The 21,304-nt window shown below is 29.6% G+C and overlaps 1 protein-coding gene across 4 annotated transcripts; it reads left to right on the top strand.

Annotated features, from left to right (window-relative positions):
* The first annotated feature begins 87 nt into the window (after positions 1–87).
* Positions 88–20,347, top strand: LOC122272286 (cyclic GMP-AMP synthase-like receptor). 4 transcript variants are annotated; one of them, XM_087152996.1, is made up of 8 exons: positions 88–405; positions 5,790–5,852; positions 7,284–7,604; positions 9,040–9,237; positions 11,162–11,323; positions 14,740–14,895; positions 17,109–17,240; positions 19,969–20,347. In XM_087152996.1, the coding sequence occupies exons 2-8, from the start codon at positions 5,820–5,822 to the stop codon at positions 20,161–20,163; spliced, it is 1,197 nt and encodes a 398-aa protein (XP_087009122.1). In that variant the 5' UTR covers positions 88–405; positions 5,790–5,819; the 3' UTR covers positions 20,164–20,347. The 4 variants fall into 4 exon arrangements, with proteins under 4 accessions (XP_087009122.1, XP_087009123.1, XP_087009121.1 ...); XM_087152997.1 differs by lacking the exon at positions 88–405 and adding an exon at positions 2,949–3,134; XM_087152995.1 differs by lacking the exon at positions 88–405 and adding an exon at positions 2,950–3,145.
* Positions 20,348–21,304: the final 957 nt, after the last annotated feature.

The following is a 21,304-nucleotide window of genomic DNA, read 5'->3' as shown; positions in this document are numbered from 1 at the left end:
TGGACCATCATTCAATCAAGGTCTTTATATGAACACAGTTTTATTTATCTGTGATTGACCTAAATCTCTGTTCCCAAAATAGTCGATCATAGTTCCTTGTTTATATCTTGTGTGATATCAATTTACCTGTTCTCTTATGTCGGCAATAAGTTTTCTATTTAATCATTTAATTTCGAATGTATTGCGGAATTATGTAAACAACAACCTGATCCTGCTTATGAGCAATAAAACATGTATTATTCTAAATAGGTTTTTTATTTGAAGTGATTTGTTTAGTTTTTAAATGACATAGCAACGCTGTTTTTCATTTTAATATTTGTTGTGGCTTTCGCACTCATCTGCTAGTAAATAAAATGGTTTCTGAGATACTGCCGCTTGAAAAATGATTAGTGACATAGTCAATAAGTAAGTATATATCTTTTATTTGTTTATTTATTTATTATTATTTGAATTACGTTTAATAACGTATTTGCTTCTTTATGTAGAAACTGTCCTTATTAAAAATTGAATTAGAAAAGTGTGCTTTTTGGAAAAACTTTCTGAAAATATTTTATTATTAAATAAGTTATTAAATTTGGTATTGTCACAACATTAACTTTTATTTGACGAATTGAAAAATATGAGTAATGTAATAACTGAATACATAACAATCTATAGATGAAATAAGATTTAAAAGTTTCACCCTTGATTTTTTTTTTTTTTTTTTTTTGTGTAATTTTCTAGTTACGACCATATACTAAAAAAACTGTGATAATTAAAAAGTTAATGGAATGAGGAAAAAAACTAGAACTGAAAAGAAATACAAAATTTAAAATGTTTTATTTTATTTTTGAAGGAAGCAAAACAAATTGGATAAAAGAGAAATTGATCACTTAGTCTGCAAATTGACCTCTTTTTTCGGTCCTTAAACATTATTTTTTTTTAAGAAAAAAAGTGACCTTGTTACTATTTTAAGGATAAAAATATTATGGAATAACAAAGATAATCCCATAATTTAAATTTAATAAATTCTACAAATCTGAAATGGAACATTTACTAGGTCTATTAAAAATGTGTTTAAAATTAAAATATTATATTTAGCTCGCAGAAAAGTTTTAATAAATAATGTAAATCAAGCTACAGAATAATAAACGAATAGTTAGTTTACTAAAGTTATGGTAAAATTGAAAATTATTCTGTTTTACGGGGCCCTTACCATAGTGCTTGACTGGGTCCTTAAATTCCTAGTTTGGTCTAGGGGTAACAAACCATATTTTACCAACGAAATTTAATTATTTTACCAACGATTTTTACGTAAAAACGAAATTTAACCGGGCATTGGATCTAGGCTTTTCGTTAGGTTATAGTTGAGTTGTGAATGAACTGTAGAATGTAGTTGGTTTGGTTTTTTAAATGAGAAATACTAGACTTTTTGTGTTATTCCGCTTTATGGTGCTTCCATCTGTGAGAGTATCGTATTCTAATAGTCCAGAGTCACAAATCGGAGAGTGCAGGACACTAAAAATTCTTCATGTGTTGAATGGGGGAGATATTGCGGTGTCAACGCTGGGACTTGAACCCCTGTATATCTATTAGATCTTCAATATGAACCAATAACTATTAGTTAAAATTAAAATCATATTTACAAATTACATTATTGTATTATTGTGTATTATAACTTTATCACAGCTGTATTTATATACAGAAAATAAGTGAATAAACGGAAAGCTCAAATAAGCGGAATCATGGAACTTTATAAAAAAATAAATAATTTTAATAATAATTTCTTTTTTTTTTAACAAAAGAACAGTATATATAACATACAGTAGAACTTTTTTTAAGTGTTTGCGGTTATTTCTTTTTTTCCCTTCTTTCAAGTAAAGTGAATTATGCCAAAAGTAATATTTTTCTAATATTTTTTATTAATAGTAATATTCTTTGATATTTTTCTAATTTAAAGAGTGACCTCTTTTTGCACGCGTTTAAAAAACTGTTACTTAAAAATATGCTTTTAATTTTTTATTTTAACTTAATATTTTTTAATTATAAATTTATATATTTTAATTATAAATTTAAGAAAAATTTATTTAACATTTAGTAACCTTCTTAATTTTTTATCACAGAATGTAAGATAAATTCCTGGAGTTCAAAATAAATTTTAACAAAATAAAAAGACATATTTTTACATTTGTAGAACGCAATATAGCGTTTAATTTTGTAGTTAAAATAATTAAACCCTATTTAATATGCATTTCAATTATGAATCTCCGAATCACGAAGATCAGAACAGAAGTTCAAGTATTTATATTATTTTCTTAATGATTGTATTTTTCTTTTATTCCAAAGTTCACTGTTTTTAATTTATTTATTTCTCAATGCATGCTTTTAGATTAGTAAAATTTTAAAACCACTAGTTTTTAATTTATAAATTTGCTGATGATTGATTAGGTTCAATTTATTTCGCTTCAAAAATAATGTTATGTATATTATAATAATATTTTAATAATGTTATCACCTTTTATTCATTTAGTTTTTTAAAAACTCGCTTACTTAGAATAGCATTGTTTTTATGCTTTTAGATAAGTTCAAAATTTTGAAACAACTAATTTGTAATTTATTAAAACGCTGATGATTATGTTTAATTCATTTTCCTTCAAAAACTATTTTAAATATATTGTAATAGTATTTTTGTAATATAATCACATTTCATTAAAAAAACTGATTCATTTAGAATGGGTTTAGATAAGTTTTTATGCTTTTGGATAAGTTGAAAATTTTGAAACAACTAATTTTTAATTTATAAATTCGCTGATGATTATGTTTAATTCATTTTGCTACAAAACTTTTTTTAAATATATTGTAATAGTATTTGCTTTGACTTTTTTTCATACTTTTAATAACAGATGACGCCACTGGTACTGTTAATCAAGAAAGATTTTGTTTTGTTATTTTTTTTCTTCCCTTTTTCAGTTTCAGTTTAGATTTTATTCGCTATTTTGGTAGACGAGTAATATTTTATGTTTTGGCAATATGGCCATTGAAATATTATTCGCTATAATATATTGGTATAATACTATACTCATTTATAATTCAATTAAAAATATTTCAATGCTATCTACAAGTCATGCTCTGTTAAATCAATCAAGGAAATAAAAGTAAATGTCCGGTAAGATTTTGAAAACTTATTTGTTGTGCTAAGTTGTCATTATTTCCATTTTCTCACATTATATTAGTTTCTATAAATTTTTATGATATTCTATTTAATTTTATGATTTTTCCATTATATAATCTTTTGATTTATTTAAGGTTCATTCCAGTATTATTGTTTTATTATCACATGTCATTATTTTTTTTTTAAACTTATTTATTTAGAAATACTTTTAGATAAGCTTTTATGCATTTAGATAAGTCGAAAATTTTGAAACATTAAAATTTTTATTTCTAAAGTTGCTGATGATTGTGTTTTAGTTTATTTTAACTATTTTAAATAAATTATAATACTATTATAATAATTTCATCACTTTTTTTTAAAAATTTATTTATTTAGAAAAGTTTTAGATCAGTTCTTATGCATTTAAATAAGTCAAAAATTTGGAAACAATTAAATTTTAATTTATAAATTTGCTGATGATTATAATCAACTTGTTTTGCTTCAAAAATAAATTTAAATAAATTATGATAGTATTATCATAATTTTATAAAATTTTATTTTTGAAAAAGAAAAACTGATATATTTAAAATGGAGCCTGATAATATTTCCATAAGAGATTAATAAAGATTTCTTTTCTTCATTGAAATTTAAACAATAGAAACCTACGTTTGCAATTCTACTTTAACGCATTTGAATTATCATATCTTATGTGTCTCTAAGATAAAATTTATCGTTTTCTAAAAACGAAACATTAAGTTGATAGTAAAGAAAGGAGAAAGCTTAAAAATTATTTTGTGTGGCCCACAAAAGGTAGGTTTTATGTGTTTATCTCGTAAGCATTTTTTTTACTCGATGAATTTATTATGCCAATCATTATTATTTATTTGACATTTTGGTCGATAATATTAGAAAAACCTTAATTCATTTACAAATCCTTTTTCAAATATTTTTTCCTCTAATTTCTTTATCGTGCTTAATGTAAGCATCTGTTCCTTTTCTTGAACAGAGCTATTTACTTTTAAACAGTCTCTAAACTTATTTCTAATCAAAATTAAAGCTATAATGACAAAACACGTCATAGAACAAGTAATAAAAAATCATTACAGGCTTTTACGGTATCGTGATATGTTCCGTTTTTTAAATATTATTTTGAGAAATTCAAATTAAATTTAAACATTATGTCTTTTTTTAATACATGTTTGCAGCTTTTAATATATACAGAGATGCCAATTGCACCGGATTCAACAAAATTTAAAAAAAAAAAAAGCGGTTGAGATCTGCAGACTAAAATTTTAAGATTTACGCAAGTTTTGCCATCTTTTTAAAAAGCTCAAACCGGATTGGTTGCACGACCATGATTGGTTGAACCTTATTTATATAGGTTGAAACAAGAAAATAAATCTTCGACCTTATAAAAAATACTTAAAAAAATATTTGTTATGAATATTTATATAATTTATTACATTGTAATTTTCTTTAGTGATTTATCGAACCGCCTGAGGTTGTAAAGCCTGTGACTACACTGTTATTTGAACTGTGTACACTGGAAGATTCTTCTAATAAATTTTTGGAGCCTTAATTGCTATTTTATTAATCTCCAGTCGAAACGAACCCCTGTGCTCAGTATAATAAGAACATTTTGTCATTGTGTCAATCGTAACACAGTGAACAATTACCTGGATTTAAAAATAATCCTCCGTACTAGATGAAAAATTATTTAAAGAATATATACTGTGTTTCTTGATAAAAAGAAATATGTCAGAAGTAATTTTACTTGTTAATGGGACTTTAGACAGTTCAAATAGGGAGGGTTTTTATCTCTATTGTATTAAGTTTTTCTATTTTTTTATTTTTAAAAATTTCAATATAAATGTTAGGATTTATATCTGACAACATCTAATCTCTCCCACACTCCAATTTTTTTTTCTTTTTAAACTTGCTGTTTCTCACTTTAGCGTGAGCTTATTAAGTAAAGATCTCGAGGTGAAAAAATAACACATAATATAATACAAACGAAAATCAGTTGCCGAAAATCAGGAATAAAATACTCAACAATTTGGGAAAATTGTCAAGGCATTCATGTATGAATTCTCTTGCTAGAAAAACTACATATACTAGCGATAGATGATGATTATAGATGATGATGATGATAGAGGATAATTGATAGATGATGATTATTATAACTTACAGACTATCTTGATGAGTGAAGAAAAATACAATCAAAGATGATGAAATATTGTATTTAGAAGCAAAAAATTGTTTGTTTAAAAAGTTGGTATTTTAAAATAACTTTCACAATAGGTCAAGTGAACATATTTGGAAAAAAAAACACATCATATTGTTACTGTTGCAAATTTACAAATATGAGTATAATTTTGTAAATATTCTTTTGTTATGAGACTAAATATCAAAAACGGACTCTAAATAAACAGTTAAATTAGAAAATTTACTAGAAAGTCGCGTAATTCTAATGTAATTCAAGAGAGAAAATAACGCCATATGTATATATTTCTTATGAAAAACTCGGTTTTGTTGCATTTTTGCCGACGTGGCGATGCTTGGCGACCATTATCATTAATTCTATTTTTTCATACATTCTTATTCTTAATTAATTATTAATTCTGAATTGTGCTATAACAATCCAAACTTTGACTTGTAGATTTTGGGCTGAAATACAACAATATTTGTAATGGGGTCGTTTTGGAGTGAAGAAAAAAATGAGGTAAGAAATTATATCATTTTTTTGCTAGTTTATGAATTGGAATGTTTACTATGAAAGGAGTCAATCAAAAGAGTCGTAAAATAAGCCGACTCTTTGAATAACATTTAATCTTATGATCGAATTTTTGCTTACTAGCATGCAATCTCGATTCTTTGCGGGGCGTATCTTAAATATACCAATTATTAATATGAAAAATTTTAAAGTTACGAAATCAAACAAAAAATTGTAATATTTTTGAAGGATAAACATACTTTTTTTTCCCGACAAAATTGAATTTCAAACTTTTAAAAGATTGCAGGGGGAATAGCCGCAATTAAAAAAATAGGATCCCATCAGCAGTCAAAACTTTGAGCCACCTAAAACAAACTTCACTATCCGCGTATAATGCCATACCTCTGGAAATATTTAGACAATTTTAAAAATATTAGCACACAGTTATAAAATTCATTTATCCAATGATAATTGCATAAAAAAATTCATTTTTATAACCATTAATTTTTTAAATTATAACGTATGAATTTTCTGATAACATATAATTTTATTTAACAAAATTCAAACAGAGTTTCCGCGAGAATATACGTATTCAAAAGAGTTTGTATACGTGCTCATACGACATGCAATACGAGAGCACCATATTGCGATCACGCCCGCGTGTTTTTGGACTGCTAGAGTCGATAATTCTCGTTTCGTTTTTGAAAACGTGGGCCATGAAGGGAAAATCGTGTGATCATGTATGGTCTTGAAATTTCTAGGAATTTTCTTGAATTCTGGAAATTTTCCTTCGCCTGAATGATTCACTTTGTCGCCGATGTGATGCCTGTATTGAAGATGGGGGCCGCGTATTTGATCATTTGTTGTTAAGTTTTAGTTAATAAATATTATTTATCCTTTTTTATTTTATTGTAATATAATCTTTCTTTTCTCTCAGCAGACGTTTTCATGACAATTTTATCTTTGCTTTCCAACCATAGTAAAATTTGTTTGAATTGGTAGATTAAATTACAACTTTCAATTATGATGTTGATCATTACTTTTGTAACACCCTGATCGAAAGAGTTGATTAGAAAAGTGATTTAATTTCTTTACCGACTTAATCATGCATTATAACCTGTTTAGCTTATTAATATCGATATCTTATCAAGCCTATCTTTTAACACATTGTTTCAAAGTTATATTACATACAGAGATTTCAGAAAATGTAATTTAATGTAATAAAATTTTATTATATTAAGTTCTTCACGCTTTTCCGTTACCATGGTTACGGAAAATTGTGCTTTTCTTTTCTTGGCAGTACGTTTTAGTAAGAAGAAAGATTGTCGTGGGAAAAAAACAAGATCAGCTTATACCATGGTAACGAAGGGAAGAGTGAAGAAATCCTTGAGACGACAATTCTTTTCCTAAAGAGTATAATATTTTTATTTTAAATTTCAGGAAGAATTCAGCCCTCCTCAACAGCAAAATGACTGGGTTATTGAAGCTCAAAGGTTCAGAAACCCTGGCGTTTCTATTTTGAAAGAAATTTTAAAAAACATCAAGCTAGACGAGGATCTCATCAGAGAAAACAATGCAATTCTCCAGGAGTTCTTGAGAACTTTCATATATAAGTTAAAGGAAGTTGATGAGTTGTTTGACCTTTTATTCAGCGAGTGTCGTTACTTTGGCAGCTTTTACTCGGATCTTCGAGTTTCCACGCCTGATGAATTCGATATCAATATGGTTTTCAGGCTGCCTGTCAAGGATTCACAATTCGAAGTAAGTTTTAAATAAAATATGCATGCATAATATCGTTATGCTCAAACCTATCAACAATTGTATCTACTATTTGGTTCGGTCGCTTAATTTCTCCATTCGAAAATTCCCCATAATTGATGCTGTTCAAACAACGGGACTAAGTTGTTTACTTACATCAATATTCTGTGTTTTTTTAGATGCAAACGTCAACAGAACGTTTTTTTCTTCTTCGCCTACTTACAACGTCTCACCAAAAACGTGACGCTGCTATTGACAGCCAGTTAATTAATAGGATTGAAGTTAATGGCGTTGGTAGATTCAGCTTGCACATCTCTTTAGTCTAACTGTAAATTTTAATTCTTAGCGAAAAACTGAAACGTTCACTTTATGGTCTGTATATACACTAAGTGTTTGCTTAACATGGGAAAAAACTTTTAACTCCTAAGTTTATGTAGTTTTAACTTCTTTATCAATTGGAGGATCTCTGTCAATAGCCGCATTTTTTTCAATATGGGAATATTACATCAAATTATTCATTAGCATTATTTTTATGCAGGAACTTCACAAGTTTCCGGAATTTCTCTTTTTTATGGACTTTAATTGGCGTTGAACAGCCTGCCCATTTCTGAGTTTACGACTACTAATTTTCAATTCCATAGCGTTGTAATTTTGAATCCAACCCAGAAGACAAGGAAACTCCTGTATCCAGCTTTCGTGGAGGACTTTTTAATAGAACTAGCCCGCATTTGCGCTACACGGAGAGGAAAACCACGACTCATGATTAGCATGATGGCAAGGAGTTTCAAATCCATAATTCAATCCTGGATCACCTCATTGGGAGGCGAATGCTCTGTCCCCTGAGCAACCGTACCTCCGTTGTATAAAATAAAAATGAATAATAGAATATCTCTTCACTATTATGTTTTTGTTCCATATTATAATTCAAATTTTTTTGGGGTAAATCTAAGATGGGGCATACTCGGAGGGTGCACCTATCTTTATGTACACTCCTGAATTCTACATAATTTTCTTAAAGTTTCTGGTAGCACATGTTCGCTATCTCTCAGCTCATGGTAATTATACTGGAGTGTACGTCACTTTTGTTGTCTTTCATTAAAGTGTTAATTTTACTATTTAGGAAAAGCTCCATTACATCTCCCCTTTCTGCTTATTTATTATTATGATTTTTGATTATTCTAGATTTATCAGATTTTTAGTGATTTAAGTCTTTTAAAATGAAAAAGAAAATGCTATTTTCAACATCGTTTTTTTAAAAATATTTTTACAAGAACTTTTAAGTAATAATTATAAGGATGAAATTTCTCTGTTAGAAACATTTTTAACCAGGCTTATTGCGTCATCTTTTGATGGTATTCTGTATTTGTTGAATTTCTATATTTGTGAAATTATAGTATATCTTATTCCATTCTACTGAAGCAGATTCATTATCTTTCAGATTGTACATCAGCCACAAGCACCAAGCTATGTTAAATACTACTTGAAACACAATTCGATTGCCTTCGAGAGATATCCTAAACTTGCCAAAACTTTCTTTGATGATGGATATTTAATTCCCCAAAAAGTACGACAGTGGCTTCAAAGTGTTGTTGACAAAGCACTGAGAACATACGTTCCTCCAAGATCGTGTACACAGGCAAGTTTAAAACTTGTTTCCAACATTTAGCTATAAAATAACGAAGTAAAACTGGTTTGAATGTAATATTCTAAACTATTTATCTCTCTATAACGTAAAAACATAACGATCTAACACAGTTTTCCATTGTTGTCGGTTCATTTTTATTGCCTAGAAAATCACATGGTAGAATCCAGTTTTCCCACATTAATTTTCATATTAGTTTCGTTGGCATCAACATAAGCCCCTTGGCGAATTTGGCGACTTATGTTTGGCGCCATTCCTGTTTGCTCGGAACACCGGGGTAACAGTAATAGCGATCAAAGCATAATGATATTTCAATGAAACATTGGAAAATTTCAACAAAACATCGGCCAAATCTTTATAAAATTGCAATGAACCCAATCTAAGCAAAATTAATAAACCCAATAAATAAAATGCATTTTGAATCGAAACAAAAATTAATGAAGTAAGCGCAGAAAGAAAAGGAAAAAAACAACTCACTTCTTCATTAGGCTTGAATATCCTCAGATTTAGATGTAAAGAATTTTCTAATAGCAGTTGGATTCTGTCTAAATTTATTATGAATAGAATCTGTGTATCTCTATCGCCACATAAAAATTCGGCGAAATACGAATCGAAAATGGCGTGTGTCGTACAGGATTGGCGGTGACATTCTTTTCTAAAGTCCCTTTTTATGACTGCCCACATACCTCCGATCTTATTGACCAGAAGCAAAAGTAACCTTCCGGCCGGTATCCAACGTAGAACTAACGGACCTCTGAAATTACATATACCGTTAAACATTTAAAAATAGCGCTAAAATCTAAACCAATCAGAATCACGATTGGGTTTCAACATCGCCCAGCTTGGCGATCAACCGCTATCACAACTTGGCGAGAATCAAGGAGCTCTCTCAAATATAGTCTACCCTATTAAATTTATAAGAATAACGTAATTTTAAGTTACATTTTAGGATAAAAGTTATTTAATTCGGTGTCTGGTTAATTCGGGTTTTTCTTTGTGCAAACTACTGGTTGGTTGGTTCTAATGCCACTTTCCACACGGGCAAGCCTGCTTGGTGAAACCGAGCAAAATAAGGCAGAATGTGCGACTCTTGTTTTTTCAGTGGCGCCATTTGTGGCCAAGAATTCGACTTCAGCCACATCATAAGTCACACCTGTTTAAAAAGCGGATCCATGCATGCATCCTTTCATTCATCCACAGATCGTAATTTTGACCTGAATCAGAGAGCGATTGATCTCCAATCCAGTACCCCCAGAGGTTTTGATTTGTTATGGGAACATGGAGGACTTTGCGACTCGATAGAATTTTAACGTGCATCAGTCACCAACTACACGAGGAGTTTTCGGCCGGCGGGGTTCGAACTCACGAACTCTCGGACATGGGCCCAGCACCCTACCAACCAGGCTGTCCCGGCCCACTGCAAATTACTTTAATGTACTATCATGAATTACAGTTAAAGAGATTCGTTAATGAATTAGAACTTTACTTTCAGCTCCACGCACAAAGTGATGAATGCAAAAATTGTATTTAAAATACATCCGTCCGCTTGGTAAGCAAAAATATTAAATTACAGTTGTAAACACACTAAATTTGTTATAGCAATATACTTTCAATTTTAAATGTTATTTCAAAAATTGATTATACTTAGAAAAACGATTTATGTCCACTAATAGATCTTAACAGTATCATAAGGGAAAGATTTGGACTTGGGAAGTGGCGGCACAAGTGTTCTTTTTTTAGTACATATAAGTTGAATGAGTTGAATAATTTCAACTGTTTTATGCCAAGAAACAACAATTATTGCAATCATCGGGATTGGTGAGCGTTAGTGAAAAGGGGGTTTAGCCCCCTAGTGATTAATAATGATTAACTTCTTGAAATGCAAATCAATTCAAATGTCTTACAATTGTTTCAAAAGGTGCGTGCAAGACAAGCAGGACCCGCCAGGACTATTATATTATTGAAAAGAGATGGCACAATAATTGATATTGATCTAGTTCCAGTTGTTGAGTGTACCCTTTTCTTGCCTCGATCAAGTCTTGATGGCAGGGTGGAATCCGAAGTCGGAAACGATTTAGATGTAAGTATCCTTCACATATTAAGAGGACACCATACTCAGGGAGAATCTTTTCGTGGAAAATTCTCTTTCACCTCCATTACTAATTTAAAAGAAAGAAAAAAATTGTGATATGAATAAAAAATCCAATTTAAATAAAATATTATTATTATAATTTTTAGATATCATGAATTTTGAATCTTATCAAGTTAATAGAAGAGTTAAGAGGACGCCATACCACGAGAGAAACTTTTCGTCCAAATTCTCTTTCACTTCCGTAACTAATTTAAAATTTTAAATTAGTTATGGAAGTGAAAAAGTGAGTTTAGGCAAATTTAACGTAATCCATGAAGTTTCAATTTGCTGAAAAAAAATTTAGAGATATTAAAATGCAAACAAATTGTTGGAAGAGAACTTCGCCATTGCGTAATTGTTAGTTATCTTCTCATTAATTATTTTCCTGTTGATATATTTAAAATTTCATTTCAATTCTTGAAACTTCATCACTTCGTCTAAACTCACTTTTTCTATACTTAAAATTTTAAATTAGTTATGGAAGTGAAAAAGTGAGTTTAGGCAAATTTAACGTAATCCATGAAGTTTCAATTTGCTGAAAAAAAATTTAGAGATATTAAAATGCAAACAAATTGTTGGAAGAGAACTTCGCCATTGCGTAATTGTTAGTTATCTTCTCATTAATTATTTTCCTGTTGATATATTTAAAATTTCATTTCAATTCTTGAAACTTCATCACTTCGTCTAAACTCACTTTTTCTATACTTAAAATTTTAAATTAGTTATGGAAGTGAAAAAGTGAGTTTAGGCAAATTTAACGTAATCCATGAAGTTTCAATTTGCTGAAAAAAAATTTAGAGATATTAAAATGCAAACAAATTGTTGGAAGAGAACTTCGCCATTGCGTAATTGTTAGTTATCTTCTCATTAATTATTTTCCTGTTGATATATTTAAAATTTCATTTCAATTCTTGAAACTTCATCACTTCGTCTAAACTCACTTTTTCTATACTTAAAATTTTAAATTAGTTATGGAAGTGAAAAAGTGAGTTTAGGCAAATTTAACGTAATCCATGAAGTTTCAATTTGCTGAAAAAAAATTTAGAGATATTAAAATGCAAACAAATTGTTGGAAGAGAACTTCGCCATTGCGTAATTGTTAGTTATCTTCTCATTAATTATTTTCCTGTTGATATATTTAAAATTTCATTTCAATTCTTGAAACTTCATCACTTCGTCTAAACTCACTTTTTCTATACTTAAAATTTTAAATTAGTTATGGAAGTGAAAAAGTGAGTTTAGGCAAATTTAACGTAATCCATGAAGTTTCAATTTGCTGGAAAAAAATTTAGAGATATTAAAATGCAAACAAATTGTTGGAAGAGAACTTCGCCATTGCGTAATTGTTAGTTATCTTCTCATTAATTATTTTCCTGTTGATATATTAAAAATTTCGTTTCAATTCTTGAAACTTCATCACTTCGTCTAAACTCACTTTTTCTATACTTAAAATTTTAAATTAGTTATGGAAGTGAAAAAGTGAGTTTAGGCAAATTTAACGTAATCCATGAAGTTTCAATTTGCTGGAAAAAAATTTAGAGATATTAAAATGCAAACAAATTGTTGGAAGAGAACTTCGCCATTGCGTAATTGTTAGTTATCTTCTCATTAATTATTTTCCTGTTGATATATTAAAAATTTCGTTTCAATTCTTGAAACTTCATCACTTCGTCTAAACTCACTTTTTCTATACTTAAAATTTTAAATTAGTTATGGAAGTGAAAAAGTGAGTTTAGGCAAATTTAACGTAATCCATGAAGTTTCAATTTGCTGGAAAAAAATTTAGAGATATTAAAATGCAAACAAATTGTTGGAAGAGAACTTCGCCATTGCGTAATTGTTAGTTATCTTCTCATTAATTATTTTCCTGTTGATATATTAAAAATTTCGTTTCAATTCTTGAAACTTCATCACTTCGTCTAAACTCACTTTTTCTATACTTAAAATTTTAAATTAGTTATGAAAGTGAAAAAAAAATTTGAAAAAATAGTATATGTTTACTAAAAGTTATTTTTCTATGGAATTATCTTTTCTATGGAATTATCTTAATATCTACGATATTATTCATGATCTAGGTTGTGTAAAACCTGTTATCAAGCTCTTGAAGGTAATTTTTTCTCTTTAATTACTTAAAAGTTTAATAATAGTAATACTTATATAAAAGTTTATCAAACTAAATTCCAATTTCACATACTTATAATTGTATGCAAAAAAATTTCTATTTGCTTTAAAAGTTTTCGAGATATAGCGAAATACGTAAAAAGTAAAATTAACATTTAAGGGTCCAAACTTTGGTGCGCCCTCCTGATCAAACTATTGGGATCATTTCCCAAATTGCACTACCTCCTATATTTTGGGAGATCAGAAATTCAAATCTGTTGGGGGGAAAAAGTATGTCTTCTGAAAAAGTATGTTTTTGTGTCCGATTTCGTAACCTAAAATACAGTCTGCACTTTAGTGATTACCGCCTGGAGCCATTAAGATTGAGTTCTAGAACGTAAAAATGCGATCATTAGATCAAAAGTTATTCAGTGTGCGTTTTTTTTTTTTTTTTTTTTTTTTTTGCATATTGTAGAAACGAAAAAGGGTTTCAGACATTTCTCTTTTTTTTTTACTAACATGATAAGACAATCAATGGTTAAAAATTTTTTTTAATGGCGGGCACTTGGGGGTTGTCCCATTGGCCACAGAAATGCTAAAACTGCTACTCTCTTCTCGTTACCCAGTGGGAACCTGTGGCGAAGCCACGGCGGTGGAGCAGCGTCGGCCACGTCACACAACCACAAACCCGTTTATAGGACGGATCGCATTCACATACAAAGGAGAAAGGACATAGAACACAGAGAGAAAGAAACATCCATGCCCTGAGCAGGATTCGAACCCGCGACCAGCGGCTCCGCAGTCAGGCACGCTAACAACTCGGCCACCAGGTCGACTCAATGGTTAAATTAAAAATGTGCAATATGTGTACTACTCATTAATGTATGAGAAAGTGAAGGAGTTTGAATTGTATTTATGCGCTGCAATTTAATTAATTCTGACATGGCGTGGAAAATCGTACCAAATAGAGTAATGCTACCAAATAGATATTAGCAAATAGAGTAAATATCCAGTTTATTTGTGAAAATAAAATAAAAATTATTAAAATCATATTTAGAATCTCCTACCCTTTGACAGTCCGTCTCCTACCCTTTGACAGTTGAGTTCGATTTGAAGAGGGTGGTCTTTTTAAGATTCCATAGATGGAGAAAAAAAATTGCGAACCGCTAAGTTAGAATAAAATCGAAAGAATTTCGGACAATTTTTTAATGGTTAAATTAAACCAAAAGAAATCCAAATAATATTGTTGTCATTGATGTTTATAGGCATTTCTTGTACCGAAACCTTATTCGAGTTTCGGTAGACAGAGACCGATAAACGAAAGGGAAGCGAGTCGTTTGTGGCGATCCCATTTTCCTGAACCTGAAGACGATATTATTCATGATCTAGGTTGTGTAAAACCTGTTATCAAGCTCTTGAAGGTAATTTTTTCTCTTTAATTACTTAAAAGTTTAATAATAGTAATACTTATATAAAAGTTTATCAAACTAAATTCCAATTTTAATGATTTTTTTTAGATTTACCCTATTTTTCGAACTTAGTCTATTACAGTGAAATATTTTAAAAACAAGCACCGGATCAAAAATATAAAGAAAAGACGCGTGAGATATTTTTTAAAAGAGGCATTCAGTTATACCAAACTATATCCCTTATCTCAATACCCGTAGGTATCTTTGAAATCTTAGGTTTTTTTATTATTTCCAAAGAGCTGCACAATCGCTCTTGCCGATGAGCAGACCTAGTGCGTTCTCCAGAGGTGGTATCCACTCTTTCAAGACCACCACAATGGGTGAGATACCATTAGTCATGTTAATTTGGACGTCTAGTTTCTGCCACACTAGATGGCAGCACCGAGACTCTATTTGGATGCTAAAGTGCACTAGGAATTTAATTTTGCCGGGAATGCCAAGAGCCCCGAAATCTTAGGTAAGAACCTCTTTTTTTATTGCAGATATCGCTTTTTCAGAAAAAAATACCTCAATTTGATTACAGTTTTTATTTAATTAATAGATGGCGCGGCAATCGTTAAACGAAAATGGGTAAAAATCATTTTAATTGGAGGTATCTCAATAAATAAATGTCAGATCAAAAAAATAAAAATGAGATGTGTTTGATAATCTTAATTACCGGTTCAATGGTAACAAATTCGACCCCTTTCCTTAAACTTGGCATTAGTCAAAGAATCGCAGAGAAGACGCCATACCACAGGAGAAACTTTTCGTCGCTGATTCTCTGAAGAGATTGAAAGGTTATGAAGTTTCACCTTCATAAGTTGTTTAAAATTTAAAGTATAAAAAAAGTTAGTTCAAACCTAAAGTATACCATGAAGTTTCAAATACAAAAAAGAAATTTTTAAAGTATCGAAACGAAAATTATGAGAATACAACTTTTGGATTACGCAAAGAAGAAGTTCTCATCCAATAATTTGTTTGCATTTTGATATTTAAAAAACAAATTATTTCAGAAATTGAAACTTCGTGTCTTTCTTTAGGTGTGCCTCAACTCACTTTTTCTTTCTGTTTAATTTTGAAGTAGTAATGACGGTGAAAGAGAATTTGCGACGAAAAGTTTCTCTCTTGGTATAACGTCCTCTTAAGAGCTGCAGTTACGCACATTGTATCGCTGCAGAACTTGAGGTTAATGTAGGCAATATTTTCCTTATCTGAAAACAGTGCCAAACTACCCCTTAATACTGGTCCTTGTTCAATAATTGAAAGGTTTATGAAACTACTTCTAGATAAAAGCAAAATAAAAATAAATCTATCTCATTGCCTAAATAAAATCCGTGGTGTTTTGCTCCAAACCACAGATGGGCAACTCATAAGTGGTTATTAATTCTCAGTTAGAGAGACAATTATGAGGAAAATTTCAAAAGAAATCTTATATGGTTCTCTCATCGAAGCCGAATGATGAGATCTAACTTTACAAGTCCCAAAATGGTTTTACAAATAGAAATTAATAACTTCGAGAAATATTTTCTATATTTGATACAAAGTATAACATTATTTTGGAATTTAAGGACTAAAAAGAAATTTAATAACAAAGTAGTTTTTTTTTAACATTTTAAACTTTTTAATGATTTGATAATTTCTGTTGTTTTTACTGACACTTGGACAAGCCAAGCTAGCCAGCCATTACACTGACTTCAGCAAATTAAGTCCGATTGTCTAATCATTGGGCTACCACGGCCCGGATATTTCCGTCTTCAAATGAGTATTAAACACTATTCTTTTTTTTATATCCGTCGTTGAACAGCCGACCCAATTTTGGGTTTACGACTACTAATGTTCAACTCCATAGCCTTGTAATTTTGAATTAATCCAAAAGACAAGGAAACTCCTGGATCAGTACCCCAAGAGCTTTTGATATGTATGGGAGCATGGAGGACTTAGCTACTCGATAGATTTAATGTGCATCAGTCACCATTTACGACACGAGGAGCCTTAGGACTCCTCGTGTCGTAATAATTCCAAGAAAATCGTCGTAAAAAATTCCAAGAATTCGAGGGATCGAACACTCGAACTCTTGGGCATGGATCCAGTGCCCTACCAACCAGGCTACCCCGGCCTAAATAGTATTCTTGACTTTTATAAATACTGTTGCTTTAATATGTTGTATTATGATTTATTTTTAGCTACTGCGAGATAAAGAAGACTGGAAATGTTTGGCCTCTTATTACTTGAAAACTGTCGTTATGTGGATGGTTTTAGAAATCGATAACGAAGACTACTGGAGGGAAGATAAAATGGATAAGCGCTTTCTTGATGTATTCTTTACATTTATTCTTATATAACTTTTATAATACTTTAATACCTTTTATAATTTGTATGATACTTGTATATTGAAAAAGATGTATATTTTTTTTATCTATAGTGCGTCAAAAAAAACCTCCCTGAATCCACAATTCTGTGTACTTATAACCGTTATTACTTAACGTTTTGGAGCAGTTGTCACTTTTATACATTCTTATCTGATGCTCTAATTACAAGTGAAAATACATTTTGATATTTTTTAATTAAGAAAAACAATCTAATAGTCATTAAAAATAATCTGTTAGATTTTCGGAATTTTATTTGCTCTGAAATATAAAATTCTAAACAAAATAGTTTGAATTTTTTTTCTCACTCGTATTCATTTTATCAATAATTCATTTTATCAATAATTCATTTTATCAATAATTCATTTTATCAATAATTGATTTTGTCAATCAAATATTGATTGTAAATTAATTATTTCAATTATGAACTGCTTCTTTCAGATCTAATTAGAAGCAAATGAGTGAATATTTGAAAAATCTCTTGGAAGTGAGGCGCGTTGGATGATTTTACCTTTAAAGCATAGAAAGACACCGGCGTCCGGTGCTGTATTTCATAAAATTTATTAAAATGATAAATATAATATTTTTCACTTATTTTGATTTAAAATGAATCAAAATAATGAGAAAAGTATGAAGAATATGTTTAAGGAAAAATCTACGTCAAAAGGATTAATATGCTGCGGTATGTCATAAATTCGAAAGAGCACAACGCATTCAGACAAATGAAAATCGAATTCGCGTTGACTTCTTAATCTTTAAGTGGCCACATAGAAAACAATAGTATTTAAAAGGCAAAAAACAAAAACAAATTTATTTATTTTTTGAAGTTAGCGAAAAATCTTGTGACAGTGCTAAGAAACTATTTAAAACTTTTAAGTTCGCGTCGATTTCGGGGTGTGATTCGTCTCAGATCTGTTTTGTAACAAAGCACGTGATGTTTTCCCTTTGGTACAAAATTTTTATTAAAGATATTTTTCGTATTTTTTTAATTATTTCGCATTAAGTTGAAATAAGCGGAAATTATATTTAGTATTTTAATATCATAATTTATGGTTATGAAATACAGCATGAAGCATCGGTTTCTTTTTCTGCTTTAAAATTAAAATCTTTCAAACACCGCTCTCTGTCAAACAAATTTAAACGTATCAAAAAATATTATATTAATTATATACATTAATATGATTTATTAATTAATATAATATTAGTTTTTTAATTTGCACTTATCTATATCTAATACGAAATAGTTATTCATCATTGAAATTTCTCTAGTCAATTATTGATACATCAATCAATTATTGATGCATTTTTTAATATGAATACAAAAAAAAATTCAAACTACTTTTTTTGGATCTTATATTTTAGTAAAAATATAATTCCAATAATCTAGCAGATCATATTTTTTCAGTAACTATTAGACAGTTTTTATACTAAAAAAATACCAAAATATATTTTCGTTTGTAATTAGAGCGTCAGAAAAAAATATTTAAAAAGGAGCCCGGTGTTCTATTTGCGTCGAAGGTACAAAATCTAAATACAGCAGAAAAGAAGTTAAATAATTATATTTATGAGCATAAAAACAATGCTTTGAGGGGAGAGAACAACTGAAAATTATTTAAAGAACAATTGAGACCACTTAGTTGATTCATTTGGGTGTTAATGATGATGATTATAATAATAATATAAGGAAAACGTAATTTCTTTCTCATTCATATGATAAAAAGAAACAAGCATAAAATAAATGGTCTCATAGGATTTTAACTTAAAATAAGAAATGAAATAAAAAATACTCGGAGGCGAAAAATTATGTACCCTCTTTTTAATAATTGGTAAAAAGTTGCACGACCTTCCTGTCAGGTTTCCTAGGAGAGGGAAAATAGGTGAGAATTAAATTATTCTTACCGAATGAGACGATAGGACAATATAAAAGTTATAATGATTTTATGAACAAAAAGTGCAATGCTTGATTTATATTTATTTATGTATCTGACTTGTTGATGAAATCGATAATTGAACAATCATTCAGGAATATAAATCTTAAATAATACATTAATATAATAATACATAATTTTATATAATAAAATCTAAAATAATACATTACTTGTTTCATTATTGTCAACCTAAAAACAGTGTCAACCAAAAACTAAACATCTAATCCAACATCTTGACATCGATTGGGATCATTCTTTCTTATACTTTCAACAACTCAAGCGTGGTTTAGATACTAATTCAATTCAAGCATGTCTTCGATACTTATTCAAATAAAGCGCAACTTAGATATTTATTCAATTCAAACGCATCTTAGATACAAATTCAATTCAAAAGTGTATTCTATACTTCAATTCGAGTGTGTGTTAGGTACTCATGAAATTCAAGCGTGCCTTCTATATTTTATTCAGTTCAAGTGTACCTCAGGCACTTATTCAATTGAAGCATGCCTTCAAAATTTATTCAATTAAAGTGTGTCCTAAATACTCATCAAATTCAAGCGTGTCTTAGATACTCATTAAACTCAATCGTGTCTTTAGATACTCATAAATCTTAATCGTGTCTTAGATACTCATTAAATCCGAGCGTGTCTTAGATGCACCGTGAGTCTTAACTTATTCAATTCAAACGTGTCTTAAATGCTCATTATTGCAGACTTGCATTATTTTGAATCATTCCGTTTTCATTTTAGGCTCTTCAAAAACTGGACAGAGCCGTTGAGCAGAAGAGAATAACTTACCTCTTCAACAAGAAGTACAACTTGCTGGAGAAATTAAATGATGCTCAAGCTTTTAATATTCATTGTCGTTTAGCTTATTTCATCAGAAAAATAAACGAAAATCCACGTTTCCTCTGGAGTATTTTCCAAGAAACACCTCTATTCTAAGACTTCATCTGCAATGGAATATCCGAGTTTAAAGAATGACTTATGAACTTATGAAACAACACTGATTTGTATTGAGTCTAAAATTGTGAATTGTATATATAATGCGAATTCCCTCCCAATGAAATAAAGAACTTAATTGGTTAATATAAACATTACTAATAAAATGATTGGTGTTGAAAACTAATTAGTTTCGAATTAATTGATTTGAATATCATTGGTGAACAAGTCGTGACTTTAATTTTACTAGTTTTCTGGTGCTACTTTGATTTTTATAATTATTAAATGCTAGCTGAATTTCCGTTCGTTGTATAGAATCTATAATAATAAAAGGAATAATTCGTCTAATGGTGTTGAGAATAAAAATTCGTCTTAAGTCTTCCAACTGTTGTGTGAACAATATAACGCGTTCTTTCAGTTTAACGTTCAATAAAACAAGCAACAAATGAATTCGGAAAACTCCGCAAGCATGCTGTGAAGCTATCTATAATTAACAAACGGCGACATTTTACACAAATATAGCTAAATAAGGGATAACACTCAGAACATGGCAAACCTTTCGCTTTAGCCAAGGTGGCTCTGGGGATAGAGCTGTAAGAAAATGGCCACTAGATGGCGCAGAAAACTTTCTTTTACCTTTCTTTTATTCCTAAAGAGAAGAGGAGTCGAGAGTAAATAAAGATGGATGGCAGGAGTAAATATGACGGAGTAAATAAAGATCAATGGAGATTGTAATTGTTGGACAAATTGTTGGAAGAGAACTTCGCCATTGCGTAATTGTTAGTTATCTTCTCATTAATTATTTTCCTGTTGATATATTAAAAATTTCGTTTCAATTCTTGAAACTTCATCACTTCGTCTAAACTCACTTTTTCTATACTTAAAATTTTAAATTAGTTATGGAAGTGAAAAAGTGAGTTTAGGCAAATTTAACGTAATCCATGAAGTTTCAATTTGCTGGAAAAAAATTTAGAGATATTAAAATGCAAACAAATTGTTGGAAGAGAACTTCGCCATTGCGTAATTGTTAGTTATCTTCTCATTAATTATTTTCCTGTTGATATATTAAAAATTTCGTTTCAATTCTTGAAACTTCATCACTTCGTCTAAACTCACTTTTTCTATACTTAAAATTTTAAATTAG

This window comes from Parasteatoda tepidariorum, chromosome 10 (genome assembly GCF_982258835.1).
Source record: "Parasteatoda tepidariorum strain Cologne lab strain chromosome 10, Ptep-v5.0, whole genome shotgun sequence".
Lineage (NCBI taxonomy): Eukaryota > Metazoa > Arthropoda > Arachnida > Araneae > Theridiidae > Parasteatoda > Parasteatoda tepidariorum.
The sequence above is the reverse complement of the archived record's forward strand: the minus strand, read 5'-3'. Positions and strand labels throughout refer to the sequence as shown.